This window comes from Saccopteryx bilineata, chromosome 4, assembly GCF_036850765.1.
Source record: "Saccopteryx bilineata isolate mSacBil1 chromosome 4, mSacBil1_pri_phased_curated, whole genome shotgun sequence".
NCBI lineage: Eukaryota > Metazoa > Chordata > Mammalia > Chiroptera > Emballonuridae > Saccopteryx > Saccopteryx bilineata.
In genome coordinates, this window is record NC_089493.1 from 154,917,640 (window position 1) to 154,937,907 (window position 20,268).

Sequence of the window (20,268 nt, forward strand, 5' to 3'; positions counted from 1 at the left end):
AACCTGATAAAAAAAGCATCTATCAAGCCTGACCAGGCAGTGGCGCAGTGGATAGAGCGTTGGACTGGGATGCAGAGGACCCAGGTTCAAGACCCTGAGGAAGCCAGCTTGAGCATGGGCTCATCTGGTTTGAGCAAAGCTCACCAGCTTGGACCCAAGGTCGCTGACTCGAGCAAGCGGTTACTCAATCTGCTGAAGGCCTGTGGTCAAGGCACATATGAGAAAGCAATCAATGAAAAACTAAAGTGTCACAACAAAAAACTGATGATTGATGCTTCTCATCTCTCTCTGTTCCTATCTGTCTGTCCCTATCTATCCCTCTCTCTGACTCTCACTGTCCCTGTAAAAAAAAAAAAAAAAAAAAAAGGCCCTGGCCAGTAGAGCATCGGCCTGGCAAGCAGGAGTCCCGGGTTCGATTCCCAGCCAGGGCACACAGGAGAAGCGCCCATCTGCTTCTCCACCCCTTCCCCTCTCCTTCCTCTCTGTCTCTCTCTTCCCCTCTCGCAGCCAAGGCTCCATTGGAGCAAAGTTGGCCTGGACGCTGAGGATGGCTCTGTGGCCTCTGCCTCAGGCGCTAGAATGGCCCTGGTTGCAACAGAGCGACGCTCCAAATGGGCAGAGCCTTGCCCCCTGGTAGGCATGCCGAGAGTCTGTCTGACTGCCTCTCCGTTTACAACTTCAAAGAAACACACACAAAAAAAATTTCTTGAAAAAAAAACTACCAAAGGTTACTCAAGAAAAACAGATAACCAGAATACTCCCTGTATATTAAAGAAATTAAATTGGTAGTTTAAAAGCTCCAAAAGTATTAATTGTGCACTCCAGAATTCAACTGAAGTGCTATTGCTAAAACTCTATATAGCAGTGGTCCCCAACCTTTTTTGGGTCACGGACCGGTTTAATGTCAGAAAATATTTTCACGGACCGGCCTTTAGGGTGGGATGGATAAATGTATGACATGACTGAGACAAGCGTCAAGAGTGAGTCTTAGATCAGTGATTTTCAACCTTTTTTGAGCCGCGGCACATTTTTTACATTTACAAAATCCTGGGGCACACCACCTACCAAAATGACACAAAATGACACTCTAATACAGTACATATTATACATATAGTTAATAACATAGTTTCTAAATGTATTTATACTCACACCTGACCATGTCTCACGGCACACTAGTGTGCCGCAGCACACTAGTTGAAAAACACTGTCTTAGACGGATGTAACAGAGGGAATCCGGTCATTTTTTAAAAATAAAACATCGTTCAGACTTAAATATAAATAAAACGGAAATAATATAAGTTATTTATTCTTTCTCTGCGGACTGGTACCAAATGGCCCACGGACCGGTACTGGTCCGCAGCCCGGGGGGTTGGGACCACTGCTATATAGGACTTTGTATAGAGAAAGTCATCATAAATAAACACACCTGGCTTGACCAGGTGGTGGCACAGTGGACAGAGCATCGACTGGGACGCGGAGGACCCAGGTTCGAAACCCTGAGGTCGCCAGCTTGAGTGCAGGCTCATCTGGTTTGAGCAAGGCTCACTAGCTTGAGCCCCAGGTCTCTGGCTTGAGCAAGGATAACTCAGTCCATTGTAGGCCCCCACCACCACCCCCCACCCCCGTCAAGGCACATGTGAGAAAGCAATCAATGAACAACTGTGTGCTGCTACAAAGAATTGATGCTTCTCATCTCTCTCCCTTCCTGTCTCTCTGTCCCTATCTGTCCTTCTCTCTGTCTCTGTCATAAATAAATAAATTAACAAACCTGAATTGTTTCTAATCTCAACAGATACCAAATACACAAACACTGTTGTCATAAATTTGGTGACAATACGTTCTGAAACAAGAAAACAAAACAAAAGGATTTTTATAACCCTCAAGGTATAAGAAAGTCTTGGAATAGTTTGGATGATGAAATAACAAGAGTTCCAGATTATTTCTATGGTTGGGGAATCCAAGAGATAGAACAATTGAAGTTGGAGCTGTTCATAAAATCCCAAAGTAACGTTTTAACCACTTGAATCAAGTTGAAAAAACAACTTCAAAGACAATGATTAATTGGTCAACTTTATAAAAAAGTTTATCTAAGTTTAAAGTTTATAATACCAAAGGGAAATATACTTAATCCCTTTAGAGTGTGCTCACTAAAGTATATGCTCCGTAAGAGCAGAAAATCTGTTTTAAAGATACAGTTCATCACTATATCTCCAACCCCTATAATAGTATCTGACACATATTAGGTGCTCAATGATGTTGACTGTTGAATAAATAATGAATAAGCCTTCTTAAGTTTTACCAGTTGGAAAAGCTATAAATATATTAACTTTAGATTAAAATATTTAATGTTAATATCTGCACAGAATCTGCTAAGAGATAGAACACATTCCCTGAATAAGCTCACTTTTTGTATGAAAAACATTGCAACATTGCCTAAGCAAAGGGCTGGAGAAAGATATTTCTGGGTATATAGCTGATTTTATTTTATTTTATTGATTGATTTTAGAGAGAGGACAAGAGAGAGAGACAGAGAAACATCCATCAGCTGCTTCACCAATTTATGCATTAAATGGTTAATTCTTGTATGTACCCTGACCAGGGATCAAATGCACAACCTTGGCTTATCAGGATAATGCTCTAACCAGCTGAGCTACCCAACCAGGGCTATAGCAATTTTAATTTTAAGAGCACACAGTGATATCTAAACCATCTTTCTTAAAGGGGTAAGCAGATACTAAAAGCAAAATAAATGCTGTGAGGTTCAAGAAACTATTCTCTTAAAGATTGGGAAAAGAGGGAAATAGCAGACAGAAATGCATCTTCCTATTCCCAGGAGAGCAGACTTTTATCCAACTGAAATACTTCAAAGTGACAACTGAGAATCTTGAAAATGGAGAACTGAAGATTGAAAAAGACAAGAATAAATAAATCCAATTCGTCAACTAGTCCCATGGACTGCTTTGGTATTGACAAAATCCAACTGATTACTGACCCTTGTGGGAATCTTCTTTCAGAGAGTGAGACAGATGCTCCAACTAGTATCAAAGAAGCAATTCTGTGACACAGCACACTTCTTGTAGTCTCTTATATAAATGTTTCTTATAAGTCTACCAGTTTTAGAGATGAGTGAATCTTATTTTTACTAACATATTATATTATTATATTAAAGTACTTTGCAACTAGAAACACTATAAATTTTAAGAAATTAGCTGGGTAATTTATACACAACATTTTTATCATAAAATAGAAACTTTTAAAAATAATAATAACAAGTTACTCTATAGTGTGTATTTATTATGTGCCAGGCACTCTATATACATTACCTCAATTAATTCTTCTCAAAATCCCTGTGTGAAGAGATCAATGCCTCCATTTCATAGATGAGAAAAGTGAGGCTCCAACAGTATAAAGTCAGGAATAAATCTAGCTCTGTCCAACTATAAAACTCCAAATCTTCTTTTGCACTAGGCACTAGGTTATTTTCTTAAAAAAATATAAAACAGCACCAACAAGTAAAACCTGATACAGATTTTTTTTGAAAATGCCTACTAGTGCAGACCAAACATTATTGTTAAGTGTTCCAGATAAAGAATTCCTGCCCTCCAGGAAATCATAGTCCAATGATGAAGGCAGAAAAAACACATGGCAATTCCACAACACTGTGACAAGTAATACTTCAGAAATAAGCATAGGTTCTGTGGAAGCACAATAGATGGCCAATTGACCCAGTCTTGGAAAATCTGCAAGGAACCCAAAAGGTAGTAATATCTAAACTGAAGAACAAATTGGAGTTAGTCCTGTCAATAGTACAAAGAGCAAAAGAAATATCAAATAATTCATTCAATTTTCAACTTCCAAGGCCAAATGAATATGCTCCCAAATGACTCTATCATCTATTTATTTATATGCTAAAACAAAGTCATTTAAAAGTCTCACAAAAATACAAAAGACATTTAAAAAACATAAAGTAGATATTAAAAACAGTTGAGCCCTAGCCAGTTGGCTCAATGGTAGAGCATTGGTCTGGCTGTGGATGTCCCGGGTTCGATTTTGGCCAGGACACACAGGAGAAGCGCCCACCTGCTTCTCCACCCTTCCCTCTCTCCTTCCTCTCTGTCTCTCTCTTCCCCTCTCCCAGCCAAGGCTCCACTGGAGCAAAGTTGGACTGGGTGCTGAGGACGGCTCCATGGCCTCTGCCTCAGGCACTAAAATGGCTCCGGTTGCAACACGGCAACATCCCAGATCGGCAGAACATCGCCCCCTAGTGGGCATGCCGGATCCTGGTCAGGTGCATGTGGGAGTCTGTTTCTCTGCCTCTCAGCTTCTCACTTCAGAAAAATACACACATACACACACACACACACACACACACACACACAAAATTAGCTGATAGAACAGTTTAGGAGCAAGTACTAGTAAACATTAAAGAACAGACAATTCCTCTACACACTATCTAATGGTGGAAGGACAAAAAAAAAACCAATGAAAAGCTTCCTTTCCATTTTATTTTATTTTATTTATTTTTTGTGTGAGAGAGACAGAGAGAGGGACACACAGGAAGGGAGAAAGGTGAGAAGCATCAATTCTTCATTGTAGCACCTTAGTTGTTCATTGATTGCTGTTTCATATGTGCTTTGATAGGGCGGCAGAGGCTACAACAGAGCAAGTGACTCCTTGCTCAAGCTGGCAACTATTGTACTCAAGCCAGTGACCTTGAGGTCATGTCTATGATTCCCTACTCAAGCCAGCAACCTTGGGGTTTCGAACATGGGTTCTCTGCGTTCCAGGCCGACACTCTATCCACTACGGCCCGCCACCGCCTGGTCATGCCCCTTCTATTTTACAGCATAAACCTGAAATTAAAATCTGACCTAGTACCAAAACTAAAGACACTTATGTAAAATCAATGCTTCAAGGAATACACAAAAAACTCGTAAATGATACATTAAGAAAGCAAATTCAGTATTACATTAATATGGCCCAGGCTGGGTAGCTCAGTTGGTTAGAGTGTCATTCCTATGTGCCAAGATGGTGGGTTTGGATCCCTAGTCAGGGCACATACAAGAATCAACCAATGAGTGCATAAATAATCAAAATAAATCAATGATTCTCTCTCTCTTCCTTCCTCTCTCTCTAAAAATCAATATATAAAAAATATATATTATGTTAATGTAATACAACATGACCAAGTAAAATTTTCTCCAGAAACGCAAAGATGTTCCAACATTAGAAAATATATTAATGAACTATATATTAACTGATTAAAGGAGAAAAACTATACCATCATCTTGTTAAATAATGAAAAGGCATTTGATTAAACATCCATTCTTAAATACACTAATAGCATATAAGCAATTAAAGGATATTTCTGTAATATAATAAAGAACAGAAATATGAAACAAATAGCAAAACATTAAATACTTCTACAATTAAATTCAAAATCAAGACGAAGGTGTACTCTATCATTTATGACAATCAACATTGTTCTGGAGGATAAAGTCAATGCAATGAAACAAAAAAATTAGGTATAAGTTTACTAGAGAGAGAGAAAAAATGAAACTTATTAGCAGATACAAGCTCTTACCTAAATAACCCAAGATAATACACTAAACAATTTCAAAAATATGTGACAGGTCAATGGAACAAAATTTAAAATGCTCCAAAAAAAGAAAAAAAAAATCAGGGTAGGGGAAGGGTAAAAAGAGGGACAAATACAAGGTGAAAGAAAATGATTTGACTTTGGGTGATGGGTATACAACATAATCAACAGTTCAAATGCTATAGAAATTTTGACCTGAAACCTATGTAACTTTTTTTTTTTTTTACAGAGAGTCAGAGAGAAGGATAGATAGGGACAGACAGACAGGAACAGAGAGAGGAGAGAAGCATCAATCATCAGCTTTTTGTTGCGACACCTTAGTTGTTCATTGATTGCTTTCTCATATGTGCCTTGACCGCAGGCCTTCAGCAGAGAGAGTAACCCCCTTGCTCGAGCCGGCAACCTTGGGTCCAAGCTGGTGAGCTTTTGCTCAAACCAGCTGAGCCCACGCTCAAGCTGGCGACCTCAGGTTCTCAAACCTGGGTCCTCCACATCCCAGTCCAACGCTCTATCCACTGCGCCACTGCATGGTCAGGCGAAACCTATGTACTTTTATTGATCAATGTCACCCTGTTAATTTTCTAAATAAAATGAAAAAGAAATCCAAAAAAACATTTAAGGGAAGATTTTAATTTACAATAAAGATAAAATTTCAAATCTTTGGAAAAGGAGATTATAGAAAAATGTTGGTAGAAGCATCTAACCACTGAGATTCAAGTTTTGCAATATACATATGTACACTGCCTAGGAATACACATAAATAAGATAGAACCATAAGGAAAAGCATAGAAAGATAAATACAGTGGTTACCATTACATGGGTTAAAAGAAATGCCACTGGAACAGGTCACACTAATTCAAAAGGGCTTCAAAGGTAGTGAATACAAGTGCTCAGATTTTTTTTTTTTTTTTTACAGAGACAGAGAGAGAGTCAGATAGACAGGGACAGACAGACAAAAACGGAGAGATGAGAAGCATCAATCATTAGTTTTTCACTGCGCACTGCGACACCTTAGTTGTTCATTGATTGCTTTCTCATATGTGCCTTGACCGCGGGCCTTCAGCAGACTGAATAACCCCTTGCTGGAGCCAGTGACCCTGGGTCCAAGCTGGTGAGCTTTTTTTTTTTTTTTTGCTCAAGCCAGATGAGCCCGCGCTCAAGCTGGCAACCTCAGGGTCTCAAACCTGGGTCCTTCCACATCCCAGTCCAACGCTCTATCCACTGCGCCACCGCCTGGTCAGGCAGATTGTTTTTTTAAACTATGCATTTAGCCTGACCAGTGGGGACTAGTGGCTTGAGCATGAGGTTATCAGCATGATCCCAAGGTCGCTCGCTGGCTTGAGCCCAAGGTTGCTGGTAGAGCAAGAGGTTACTGGCTCGGCTGGGGCCCCTAGGTCAAGGCACTTACAAGAAGCAAAGGACAACTAAAGTGAAGCAGGTACAAGTTAATGCTCTTTCTCCTCCCTCTCCCTGTCACTCCCCTTTCCTGTCTCTCTCTCCCTCAAAATAAATTTTAAAAACTATGCATATACATTTTATGCACTCTCCTGTATGTGTGATGTATTTGACAACTTTTTCAAATTGAGATAGATCTATATGTGCTATTACAGAAAGACTCCCAAGAAATATTAATTGAAAAAAGCAAAATAGTATGTGTAGCATTTCTTTTCTATAAAAGTTTTTATTGATGGCATAGGCATAAAGCCTTTTTTCTAGAAAAATACAAAGAAATGTACCCTAAGGTATAAATCGTCATTTAAAACCTTTCTATACAGTTGGTTTTCAAACAGTTTTTATTCTGTTTTGATTTTTTAAACGTATGTAACTTTTTAAAGTATCTGTGTAGAATTGATGGGCTGTTTTGTTTTCTTCATACTTTTACATCTTAAAAAAATCTATTTTGACAAAATCCTAATTAAAAACGATGAGAAAATTCAAAAAAAAACCAAATACCCAATAAAGATATAAAAAAAATACTCAATTTTGATAATTATTAAAAATATGCAACTTTTTAAATATCAAATGGAAAATTTTTTTTAAATGATAGTAATCTTGGCATGGGGACAAAGAATGAACTGCTGATAAGAGTAGAAATAAGGCCCTGGCCAGTGGCTCAGTGAATAGCATGTCAGCCCAGCACATGTTTAATTCCAGTCAGGGCACACAGGAGTAGCGACATTTGCTTCTCCCAGTTCTCCCTCTACCCCAGGGTTCAGGAACTTCTTTGGCTGAGAGCGCCATGAACGCCACATATTTTAAAATGTAATTCTGTGAGAGCCATACAATATATTTAACACTAAATACAAGTAAATGTGTGCATTTTCTGTAAGACCAACACTTTTAAGTACAATAAGTCTCTGAATTCTTTTTTTTTTTTTTTGTATCTTTTCGAAGTTGGAAACGGGGAGGCAGTCAGACAGACTCCCGCATGCGCCGGACCAGGATCCACCCGGCATGCCCACCAGGGGGTGATGCTCTGCCCCTCTGGGGCGTTCCTCTGTTGCAACCAGGGCCATTCTAGCGCCTGAGGCGGAGGCCATAGAGCCATCTTCAGTACCTGGGCCAACTTTGCTCCAATGGAGCCTTGGCTGTGGGAGGGGAAGACAGAGACAGAGAAGAAGAAGAAGGGGAGGGGTGCAGAAGCAGATGGGCGCTTCTCCTGTGTGCCCTGGCCGGGAATCAACCCCGGGACTCCTGCACTCCAGGCCGACACTCTACCACTGAGCCAACTAGCCAGGGCTGAATTCTTTTTAGTAACGTTGTTATACTGTTGCTAACCAATGATGAATAAAGTACTTCTTACCATGAATTCGACTTCTGGTGCTGCATGGTTTTGCTGATGGCTTTGTAGTCGGGTTGATATGTGGTGAAGTTAAGCTTCATGCAGGCATTGGGACTTCCATCCGTTAAACGTGATCGTAGATTGGTCTTAACGATCTTTAGATGTGAGAAAGACTGCTCACATGCATACGTAGAGCCAAACATTGTCAGTACAGCAATACTCACATGCTGCAGTGTGTGGTATGTGACAGGAAGCGCGTTCCAAGTTTTGACAATCAGCTGGTCCGTGGGTTGAAGTTTTTTTATTTCTCCCCACTTGTGTTTGCTCGCCAACTCTGCTTGCTGTCGTGCAAGTCTTTCCAAATCTTCATTCAGTGACTTGAACTCATTCACCCACATGTCTGCGGCCTTCAGGTAAGAAACTTGTAGCTCAAAATCTCTGACGGAGACGCCGGGGATGTAACTCAGGTCAGTGCTGTCCACTGCACACTTGTGTGGATGGGTGATGAACTTAAAAAGACAAGTGCTCTCACGAATTCTCCAAAGTGTGCTTTGAATGACTGCAGGAGATTAGATGTGAAGCCCGCTAGCTGCTGGAGATCAAGATGTTGAGCAGGGTCACTTGCTGTGCATGCATCTTTAAACTCTCCCAGTTTTTCAAAGTGTAGTAAATGACCTGTTTCAATGTCAGCCATGAAGAGTTCCAGCTTGTTTTCAAATGCAAACACTGCTTGTTGAAGGGATAAGACTGTATTTCCAACGCCTTGCATTTTTACATTGAGCTGGTTCAGATGTTCAGTCATGTCCACGAGATAGTAGAACTTCAGGACCACTCAGTGTTAGCTAACTCAGGATGCTTGATGTTTTTCATTTCAAGAAAAGTCTGGATTTCGCTCAGACAAACCGCGAAACGGCTGAGCACCTTCCCTCTTGACAACCAACGCACACTGCTGGGCAGAAGCAGACCAGGATAATTATTCCCAACTTCATCCAGCAGTGTTTTAAACTAGCGATCATTTAAAGCTTGGGCAACAATAAAGTTGACCACCCGAATGACCAGCAACATCACCTCACCAAGGTGCTCACCACACATCTGAGCACTGCCTCCTGATGTAGGATGCAGTGAAAACTTAGGATGGGTCTTTTTTCATGTTCACGAGGAAGCGCTACGAATCCTCTGTTTTTCCCCACCATGCACGGAGCACCATCAGTACACACCGAAATAAGTTTATCCATCGGTAGATTTTTTTCTTTAGTGAACTCAGTGAAAAACTTGGATAAATCCTCTCCTCTTATTGTCTCTTTCATAGGCAAAACAGCAAGACTTTCCTCACATAGTGTGTCACCGACAACATACCTTGCAATCACGCTGAACTGGGATAAATGGCTTTCGTCTGTTGACTTATCCAAAGTGAGAGAAAAGAATGGTGCTGCATTTATGCCCTTCACTTGTGTTGCCTCAATTTGATTTGCCATCATGATGGTACAATTATGAACAGTTCTTGATGACAGAAGCATGTCTTTTATTCATTTGATTATCTTCTCTTTATCTGAAAAGTCGTCAAAAAGTTCATTGACAACATCAAGCATGAATGTTTTGGCATACTCCCCATCTGTGAATGGCTTTCCGTTTCTCAAAATTGCTAAAGCACCAGCAAAGCTAGCCCAATTCCAGTCATCTTGTTGGGTCCAAACACGGAGTTGCTGCTGACTAGCTTGCACTCTGCACAGTAGCTCTTGACATGCTTTCTTCCTGCTGTCCCCCGCTGGATATTTTGATGCAAATGTAGTACGGCGTGTGTCGAAGTGCCGCTTTATATTTGACCATGTCATCAATGCAATTTTATCATTGCATATTAGACACACTGCAGAACCTGCTCTCTCCACAAAGGAGAATTCCTCTGTCCATTCCTGCTGAAAAGTACAATAGTCTTCATCTTTTTTTCTTTTAGCCATCTTCTTCGTCAAAAGGGTTTCTGCAATTAGCTAGCTGACTACTTGATTAAAAGGAGAGAAGTTTACTTCTGGACCACACAATGACCCGTGTACGTTACGCATTATCCAATAAAAATTTAGTGTTGTCCCGGAGGACAGCTGTGATTGGCTCTAGCCACCCGCAACCATGAACATGAGTGGTAGGAAATGAATGGATTGTAATACATGAGAATATTTTATATTTTTAACATTATTTTTTTTACTAAAGATTTGTCCGCGAGCCAGATGCAGCCATCAAAAGAGCCACATCTGCCTCATGAGCCATAGGTTCCCGACCCCTGCTCTACCCCTTTCTCTCTCATCCTCTCCGGCAGCTAGTGGCTCAACAGGGTCCAGCATGGCTCAGGACTCTGAAGGTAGCTCTACTGGAGCACCTCAGGTACTAAAAATAGCTTGATACTGAAGTATGGGCCCCTATTGGGGTTGCCGGGTAGATCCTGGTTGGGGTGCATGCGGGAGTCTGCCTCACTATCTCCCCTCCTCTATCCTAAAAAGAAAATAAAATGAAAAAGAGTACAGATAAAACCAGATTGTGAGTTTCTGACAAGTGTAACATTAAAATTCTAAATTGATCTTGTAGGTATTATGGTCATAATTTTTTTTTTTTTACAGAGACAGAGAGCCATAGAGAGGGATAGATAGGGACAGATAGACAGGAATGGAGAGAGATGAGAAGCATCACTCACCAGTTTTTCGTTGCAACACCTTAGTCATTCATTGATTGGTTTTTCATATGTGCCTTGACTGTGGGCCTTCAGCAGACCAAGTAACCCCTTACTCGAGCCAGCGACCTTGGGTCCAAGTTGGTGAGCTTTGCTCAAACCAGATGAGCCCGCGCTCAAGCTGGTGACCTTGGGGTCTCAAACCAGGGTCCTCCGCATCCCAGTCCGACACTCTATCCACTGTGCCACCGCCTGGTCAGGCTATGGTCATAAATTTTTAAGCAAGCAAGTACAAAGAGCTAAAATCTGAATTTCTAAAAGAAAGTTAAGTAAAATGTAGAGAGAAAAAACTGAAGGAAGAGAAGAAAGTTCAGAGTCTACTGCAAGAACTCAAATGACACATGATCAAGAGAAGAAGTAGAGCAACAAGAATAATAAAATACCTAGGAATAAACTTAAAGGACATGAAGGTCCAATACAAGACATTATTATGAGTAATTTAAGAAGGTACCAAGAAATGAAAAGACAGTCTGTGTACATGGATTCAAAGCCATAGACAGACTTAATGCAATCCCCATCAAATCCCAGTAGCATTTTTCAAAAAAAATAGAAAAAAAATTATCAAATTTTTATGGAACCACAGAAGACCCCAAATAGCCAAGACAATCCTGAGAAAAGGAACAAGGCATGAGGTACCACACTCCCTGACTACAAAGTTACAATAAACAAAACAATATGGGGCCCTGGCCGGTTGGCTCAGCGGTAGAGCGTCGGCCTAGCGTGCGGAGGACCCGGGTTCAATTCCCGGCCAGGGCACATAGGAGAAGCGCCCATTTGCTTCTCCACCCCTCCGCCGCGCCTTCCTCTCTGTCTCTCTCTTCCCCTCCCGCAGCCAAGGCTCCATTGGAGCAAAGATGGCCCGGGTGCTGGGGATGGCTCTGTGGCCTCTGCCCCAGGCGCTAGAGTGGCTCTGGTCGCAACATGGCGACGCCCAGGATGGGCAGAGCATCACCCCCTGGTGGGCAGAGTGTCGCCCCCTGGTGGGCGTGCCGGGTGGATCCCGGTCGGGCGCATGCGGGAGTCTGTCTGACTGTCTCTCCCTGTTTCCAGCTTCAGAGAGAAAACAAAAAACAAAAAAAAAAACAATATGGCATAGGCAGAAAAACAGACACATAGATAAATGAAACAGAATTGAGAGCACAAAAATAAACACACATGTATTATGCAACTAGTTTTCAACAAAGGAACCAAAAACATATAATGGAGAAAAGAAAAGCCTCAAAAAATGGTGCTGGAAAACTGGAAGGTCACATACAAAAGAATGAAACTAGACTGCTATTAGATACCATACATAAAATTACCATATTTCCCCATGTATAAGATGAACCTTTTTGCAAAAAATTGGGGTCTAAATACTGGGTGCATCTTATACAGTGGTTATAGATTTTTTTACATGCATTTCCCACTTTTTGTGCTTGTTTTTGCGCTCACTGTTGAAGACAGTGATTCATCATCAGACACAAATGAGGACAAGGGATGGGAGTTTTGACAGTGATGAGGAGTTGTATGAATTTTATGATGAATAAAACTTGAGTTCAATAACATTATATAATACATTTTTTTTCAAATTTCGGGCCCCAAAATTAAGGTGCGTCTTAAACATGGGGAAATACAAAACCTTGCCCTCATAGGCTGGCTCAGTGGTAGGGCGTTGGTCCGTGTTTGGATGTCCCAGGTTCGATTCCCAGTCAGGGCACACAGGAGACTGGACCATCTGTTTCTCTACCTCTCTCTTCCCCTCCTGCAGCCAAGGCTACATTGGAGTAAGTTGGTCGAGGCACTGAGGATGGCACCATGGCCTAACCTCAGACACTAAAATGGTTGTGGTTTCAATAGAGCAACAGCCCCATGGGTTTGCCAGGTGAATCTCAGTTGGGGTGCATGCAGAAGTCTGCCTCCCAGCCTCTAAATAAATAGCGAGCATTTACATCCCCTTTCTTGCATTTTCCATACTTATGTAAATGCCACCCCAATAAATTCAATTAAAAAATAAAAATTCAGTATCATGTTCAAAAGAAATGATTAAAGCAGACATTCTTGTTTTGTTTCTGACTTGAGGAGGCATTCTTTCTTATTATTTATTTATTTATTCTTTTCCAAGTGAGAGGAGGGGAAATACAGAGACAGACTCCCACATGCACCCCCACCAGGATCAACCAGGCAACCCCCTTCTGGGGCTGATGCTCTACCCATCTGGGGCCGTGCTCACAACTGAACTATTTTTAGTGCCTAAGGTAGAGGCTTACCAGAGCCATCTTCAGTGCCCAGGCTGATGCACTCAAACCAATTGAACCATGTCTGTGGGTAAATTAAGATTTACATTTGATATAGATCATTCAAATAATTTAAAAATACCATCTTGGGTTAATAATTACAACCATGATCCTCAGTACCATGATCCATCATCAGCCAAACAGTATGATTACTTTCTTTTCCATTTACAAATAAAATAAAGCTGAGTAAAAATTGCACAGTCAAGCAAGCTGGTACTAAGGTTTGGTCACGACACAAACCAGTCTTATATAACAAGGCCTGGTTTGAGACCTAGAGCTCCACTCTTCAAAATACTGACCTCTCCATCACTGTCAGATATCACAATGAATGCACCCTCAAGTTTACGCTTCCTCTTTACATTGACAGCACTGGTACTTTCTACAGTTTTCTTCTCCAGGTTCTGAGCTTCACGGGCTTCTTTAACTTTTCTCTTCCTTCGTGGCATCCCTCTGTCTGAAAAATAAGGACAAATAATTCACTCAAAGTAAAAGCTTTCTAGATGCTATTTGTAATTCAGTCATATAAAAAAAAGATATCCATCTAATAAAAGTAAAATTAGATATCTGAACTTTTCCACTACTCTTTAGCTAAATATCAACAGGAATAATACAATAATGTATCCTAGTTCCTTAAACATTGACTTAGATAATTAGTTTTCTTGATTGCATATAATTTATCTTAAATTTTTTTTTTAAATACCAGTGCCTCACCCTGATAATAAGAACATCTCCAAAACATCCACAACTAATATCATACTCAAAGATAAAAGAATGAATGCTGGCCCTGGCCATCTGGCTCAGTGGATGAGCATCATCCTAGCATGTGGATGTCCCAGGTTTGATTTCCAGTAGGGCACACAGGAGAAGCGACCATCTGCTTCTCCACCCCTTCCCCTCCCAGAGACATGCCTTGATTGGTTTGAGCGCATCAGCCTGGGCACTGAAGATGGCTTGGGGAAGCCTCAATCTCAGGCACTAAAAATAGTTCAGTTGAGAGCATGGCCTCAGATGGGTAGAGCACCTGCTTGATCCTGGTGGAGGTAAATGTGGGAGTCTGTCTCAGTATCTCCCCTCCCCTCACTTAGAAAAACAAAACAAGAATGTATGCTTTAATCATTTCTATTGAACATGATACTAAATTTTTTTTTTTTTCTGAAGCTGGAAACGGGGAGAGACAGACAGACTCCCGCATGCGCCCGACCGGGATCCACCCGGCATGCCCACCAGGGGCAATGCTCTGCCCACCAGGGGGCGATGCTCTGTCCTTCCGGGGCATCACTCTGCCACGACCAGAGCCACTCTAGCGCCTGGGGCAGAGGCCAAGGAGCCATCCCCAGCGCCCGGGCCATCTTTGCTCCAATGGAGCCTTGGCTGCAGGAGGGGAAGAGAGAGACAGAGAGGAAGGAGGGGGGGTGGGGGGTGGAGAAGCAAATGGGCGCTTCTCCTATGTGCCCTGGCCGGGAATTGAACCCGGGTCCCCCATACGCCAGGCTGACGCTCTACCGCTGAGCCAACCGGCCAGGGCTTAAAATTTTATTTTTAAAATGAATTTACTGGGGTAACATAGGATAAAATTATACAGGGGTTCAATTCTATAATACATCATCATCTGTTTATTGTATTGAGACTTTAATTGAGAAGGTAAACATTATACTGAAGATTCTACACAGGTCCATTATCCCAAAGGAAGAAATGAAAGATACCCAAATTGAAGAGGAAGAAGTAAACTATCATAATTTGCCTGACCAAGTGGTAGCACAATGGATAGTGTCAGTTTGGGATGCTGAGGACACAGGTTCAAAACCCTGAGGTCACCAGCCTGAGCATGGGCTCATCTGGCTTGAGCGCACACTCAACAGCTTGGGCATGGGATCAGAGACATGACCCCATGGTCACTGGCTTGAGACCAAAGGTCACTGGCTTAAAGCCCAAGGTTGCTGATTTGAGCCCAAGGTCACCGGCTTAAGCAAGGGGACACTGGCACGAGCAAGAGTCACTGGCTCAGCTGGAGCCCCTCAGTCCAGGCACAAATGAGAAAGCAACCAATGAACAACTAAGGTGCTGCAACTATGAGTTGATGCTCCTCATCTCTCTCCCTTCCTGTCTGTCCCCTTCTGTCTGTCTGTCTGTCTCTCTCTCTCTCTCACTAAAACATACACACAAGTAAACCGTATCATAATTTGCAGATAACATAATTTTGTAGTTGAAAAAAAAGAAAAATATACAAAAATATAACTAATGAATGAGTTCAGCAAGATTATACAAGGTTAATGTACAAAAACCACTTGTACTGCTATCTACTAGCAACAAACAATCCAAAAATTCAATTTCTAATAATTTAGGAATAAATTTAACAAAGTAGAAGACTTGTAACTGAAACCTTTAAAATATTGTTAAAAGAAATTAAAGAAGATCTAAGTAAATGCAAAGACATCTATTGTTCACAAACTGGAAGACTTGATATTGTTAAGACAGCAATATTCCCCAAATTGCTCTATGAATGCAACATAATCCCTAATAAATTCCCTGATGGTGTTTTTGAGGAAATAGACAAGTTGATCCTAAAATTCACATGGAAACAAAAGGTCCCAGAATAGTCTTGAATAAAGGGAAAAAATGTGAATGATTCACATATCTCAATTTAAAACTTACTACAAAGCTAGTTATTGAGACACTGTGACACTCTGGCACAAGGATAGACAAAGATCAATGAAACAAAACTGAGATTCCAGAAAACACACGTTATCAAATTTTCAACAAGGGTGTCAGGATAACTCAATGAGGAAAATATAGTCTATTTTTATTGATTTTAATTTATTGTTTACATAGATTCTAGTATTCCCCCAATGCAACCACCCCTCCCCCATGTTCTGCTCAACATCCCCCTACCTCCCCTCCCCTCCATGATTTGCTTTTCTGCTCTCTATAACATTTAATGTATATATAATTTCACCAATCTCATTCCCTTCTCTGATCCCATTTCCCTGTTTGCTTTCCCTCTGGTCCATTTGATCCCACCTCTGTTTCTATTCCGTTCCTCAGTTCACATTTAGTTCATTGGATTCCTCAAAATGAGTGAGGTCATATGATATTTTTCTTTCTCTGCCTGGCTTATTTCACTTAATGTAAGTTTCCAGGTCCATTCATGTTGTCGCAAAAGGTAAGATTTCCTTCTTTTTCGTGGCTCCATAGAATTCCATTGTGTATATGTACTATGGCTTTTTAATCCACTCCGTCCACTGACAGAGACACTTGAGCTCTTTCCAGATCTTGGCTACTGTAAAGAATGCTGCCATAAACATGGGAGTGCATTTCTTCTTTTGAATCAGTTATGTGGTGTTCTTGGGATATATTCCTAAGAATGGGATGGCTGGGTCAAAAGGCAGTTTGATTTTCAATTTTTTGAAGAATCTCCATACTGTTTTCCACAGTGGCTGCACCAGTCTGCATTCCCACCAGCAGTGCAGGAGGGTTCCCTTTCTCCACATCCTGGCCAGCACTTATTCTGTGTTGTTTTGTTAATGAGCACCATTCTGACTGGTGTGAGGTGGTATCTCATTGTGGTTTTAATCTGCATTTCTCTATAATGACTACTGTTGTTGAATATTTTTTCATATGCCTACTGGCCATCTGTCTGACTTCTTTGGAGAAATGTCTATTCATTTCTTTTGCCCTCTTTGATTGGATTGCTTATCTTCCTGGTGTTGAGTTTTACAAGTTCTTTATAAATTTTGGTTATTAACCCCTTATAAGACGTATTGTTGTATATGTTCTCCATTGTGTGGTTTGTCTTTTTATTTTTTTCATATTGTCTTTAGCTGTGCAAAAGCTTTTTAATTTGATATAGTCTCATTTGTTCATCCTGTCCTTTTTCACTTGTCTGTAGAGGTAAATGAGCAAATATATTGTTGCTAGAGATGTCAGAGAGCTTACTGCCTATGTTTTCTTCTAAGATGCTTATGGTTACATGACTTACATTTTTTTATCCATTTTGAGTTTATATTTGTGAATGGTGTAAGTTGGTGGTCTAGTTTCACTTTTTTGCAGGTAGCTGTCCAATTTTCCCATCACCATTTGTTAAAGAGGCTGTCAATGCTCTTACCTCCTTTGTCAAATATCAATTGTCCGTATAGGTGTGGGTTAATTTCTGGATTCTCTGTTCTGTTCCATTGATCTTTATGGCTGTTCTTATGCTACTACCAAGCTGTTTTGAGTACAATGGCCTTGTAGTATAACCTGATATCAGGAAGTGATACCACCCACTTTATTCTTCTTTTTCAAGATTGCTGAGGTTGGCCCTGGCTGGTTGGCTCAGTGGTAGAGCGTCGGCCTGGAGTGCAGAAGTCCCGGGTTCGATTCCCGGCCAGGGCACACAGGAGAAGCGCCCATCTGCTTCTCCACCCCTCCCCCTCTCCTTCCTCTCTGTCTCTCTCTTCCCCTCCCGCAGCGAGGCTCCATTGGAGCAAAGATGGCCCGGGCGCTGGGGATGGCTCCTTGGCCTCTGCCCCAGGCGCTAGAGTGGCTCTGGTCGCAACAGAGCAACGCCCCAGAGGGGCAGAGCATCGCCCCCTGGTGGGCAGAGCATCGCCCCTGGTGGGCGTGCCGGATGGATCCCGGTCGGGCGCATGCGGGAGTCTGTCTGACTATCTCTCCCTGTTTCCAGCTTCAGAAAAATACAAAAAAAAAAAAAAAAGATTGCTAAGGTTATTCGTGTTCTTTTTGGTTCCATATAAATTTTTGAATATTTGTTCTATATCTTTGAAGTATGTCATTGGCATTTTAATAGGAATTGCACTGAATTTATAAATTGTTTTGGGTAATATAGACATTTTAATGATGTTTGTTCTTTCTATCCATGAACACGGTATATGCTTCCACTTGTTTGTATCTTCCTTGATTTATCAATGTTTTATAATTTTCCAAGAACAAGTCTTTAATCTCCTTGGTTAAATTTACTCCTAGGTACTTTATTTTATTTTGTTGCAATAGTGAAGGGGATTGTTTTCTTTACTTCTCTTCAAGCAGTTCATTGTTGGTGTATAATAATGCCTCTGACTTCTGAATATTAATTTTATATCCTGCCACCTTGCTAAATTCATTTATCAGGTCCAGTAGTTTTCTGACTGAGACTTTAGGGTTTTCTATGAATAGTTTCATATCATCAGCAAATAATGATAGTTTTACTTCTTCTTTTCCACTTTGGATGCCTTTTCTCTTCTTCTTGTCTGATTGCTGTGGCTAGGACTTCCAGAACTATGTTGAATAAGAATGGTGAAATGGGGCACCCCTGCCTTGTTCCTGATCTTAAGGGGATTTCTTTTAATTTTTGCCCATTGAGTATCATATGGTTCTGTCATAGATGGCCTTTATCATGTTGAAGTATGTTCCCTGTATTCCCACTTTGCTGAGTTTTGATTATAAATGGGTGGATTTTATCAAATGCTTTTTTGCATCTACTGATATTATCATGTAGTTTTTGTCCTTCCTTTTGTTTATGTGATGAATCACATTGATTGATTGATTTGCAAATATAGTACCAGCCTTGCCTCCCCAGAATAATCCATTTGATCATGATGTATCATTTCTTTCATGTATTGCTGGATCTGGTTTGCTAATATTTTGTTGAGAATTTTAGCATCTAAATTCATCAGGGATATTGGCCTATAGTTTTCTTTCTTTGTGTTGTCTTTGCCTGGTTTTGGAATCAGAATTATGCTCGCCTCATAAAAGGAGTTTGGAAGATTTCCCTCCTCTTGAAGTTTTTGAAATAGCTTGAGAAGGATAGGAGTTAGTTCTTCTTTGAATGTTTGGTCGAATTTGCCAGTGAAGCCATCTGGCCAGGGCTTTTGTTTGTTGGGAGTTTTTTGATAACTGTTTCAATCTAATTTGTTGTAATTGGTCTATTTAGGTTTTCTAATTCTTCCAGATTGATTTTTGAAAGATTATATGTTTCAAGGAATTTGTCCATTTCACCTAGGTTAATTTTTTGGCATAGAGTTCTTCATAGTATTTTCTTAACAATATTTTGTATTTCTGCTGTGTCAGTTGTTACTTCTCCACCCTAATTTCTAATTTTATTTATTTTAGTCCTCTTTTCTTTTTGATGAGTCTGGTTAAAGGTTCATCAATATTGTTTACCTTTTCAAAGAACCAGCTCTTGGTTTCATTGATCCTCTATATTGTTTTTTTAGCATCTATGTCATTTATTTCTACTCCGATCTTTATTATTTCCTTCCTCCTATTTCCTCTGGCCTTTGCTAGCTACTCTTTTTCTAGTTGTTTTAGATGCAGGATTAAATTGTTTATTTGAGCTTTTTCCAGCTTCTTAAGGTATGCCTGTAATGCTGGCTAAGCACTGTTAACCTGTTAATCCACAAGCTCTACAAGAATCTATGGATAGGCCTCAAGAGACTCACAACCTCCTGAAATTGTGTGCAAAATTATTATCTTGTTTCTATATATTCCTTGGAAACAATTTTTATACCTTTCATCCAATTCTTAAAGGAGCTTAAGACCCAAGAGTTTAAAACTACCAACAATGTAGCTAAACTCCATTTTCACGCAACCTTCTGCTCTGGAGTCAGATGCGCTACTGTTGCACCACAGCTCCTTCATTTTCAGAAGCAATCCAGAGGTTCAAACAGACATAACCTTTTCTAAAGTCTCCCAGTGATTTAATTTAATAAGTATGTTTACTTTGTATTATTCAAGTTCTTTGACTATTTCATTTTTACATTTTTATTTTTTGTATATGCATAAGTATATATAAAAGTTTAAATTAATACATGTATTATGGATTGTGCTAACAATAAGTTATTGTAGAGCTAAGACTTTTAAAAGGTAATAAAATCTCTGTGACCTTGAGTAAGCCAACATTTCTCAGGATACAGAAAGTACA

General features: G+C 40.5%; 1 protein-coding gene and 2 non-coding genes across 6 annotated transcripts in view; 1 reads left to right on the forward strand and 2 right to left on the reverse strand.

The window, feature by feature from the left end:
• UIMC1 (ubiquitin interaction motif containing 1) overlaps nucleotides 1-20,268 on the reverse strand; it is a 164,181-nt gene that overhangs the window by 118,529 nt on the left and 25,384 nt on the right. For all 4 annotated transcript variants that reach the window (XM_066272305.1, XM_066272308.1, XM_066272306.1 and 1 more), the window contains exon 2: nucleotides 13,670-13,824. In XM_066272305.1, the coding sequence (XP_066128402.1) occupies nucleotides 13,670-13,816 (147 nt within the window). In that variant the 5' untranslated portion in view covers nucleotides 13,817-13,824. The remainder of the gene's footprint in view (nucleotides 1-13,669; nucleotides 13,825-20,268) is intronic.
• TRNAP-UGG (transfer RNA proline (anticodon UGG)) lies at nucleotides 14,820-14,895 on the reverse strand. The gene has a single exon. It is a non-coding gene; the product is annotated as a tRNA-Pro (tRNA).
• TRNAS-GGA (transfer RNA serine (anticodon GGA)) lies at nucleotides 17,666-17,741 on the forward strand. The gene has a single exon. It is a non-coding gene; the product is annotated as a tRNA-Ser (tRNA).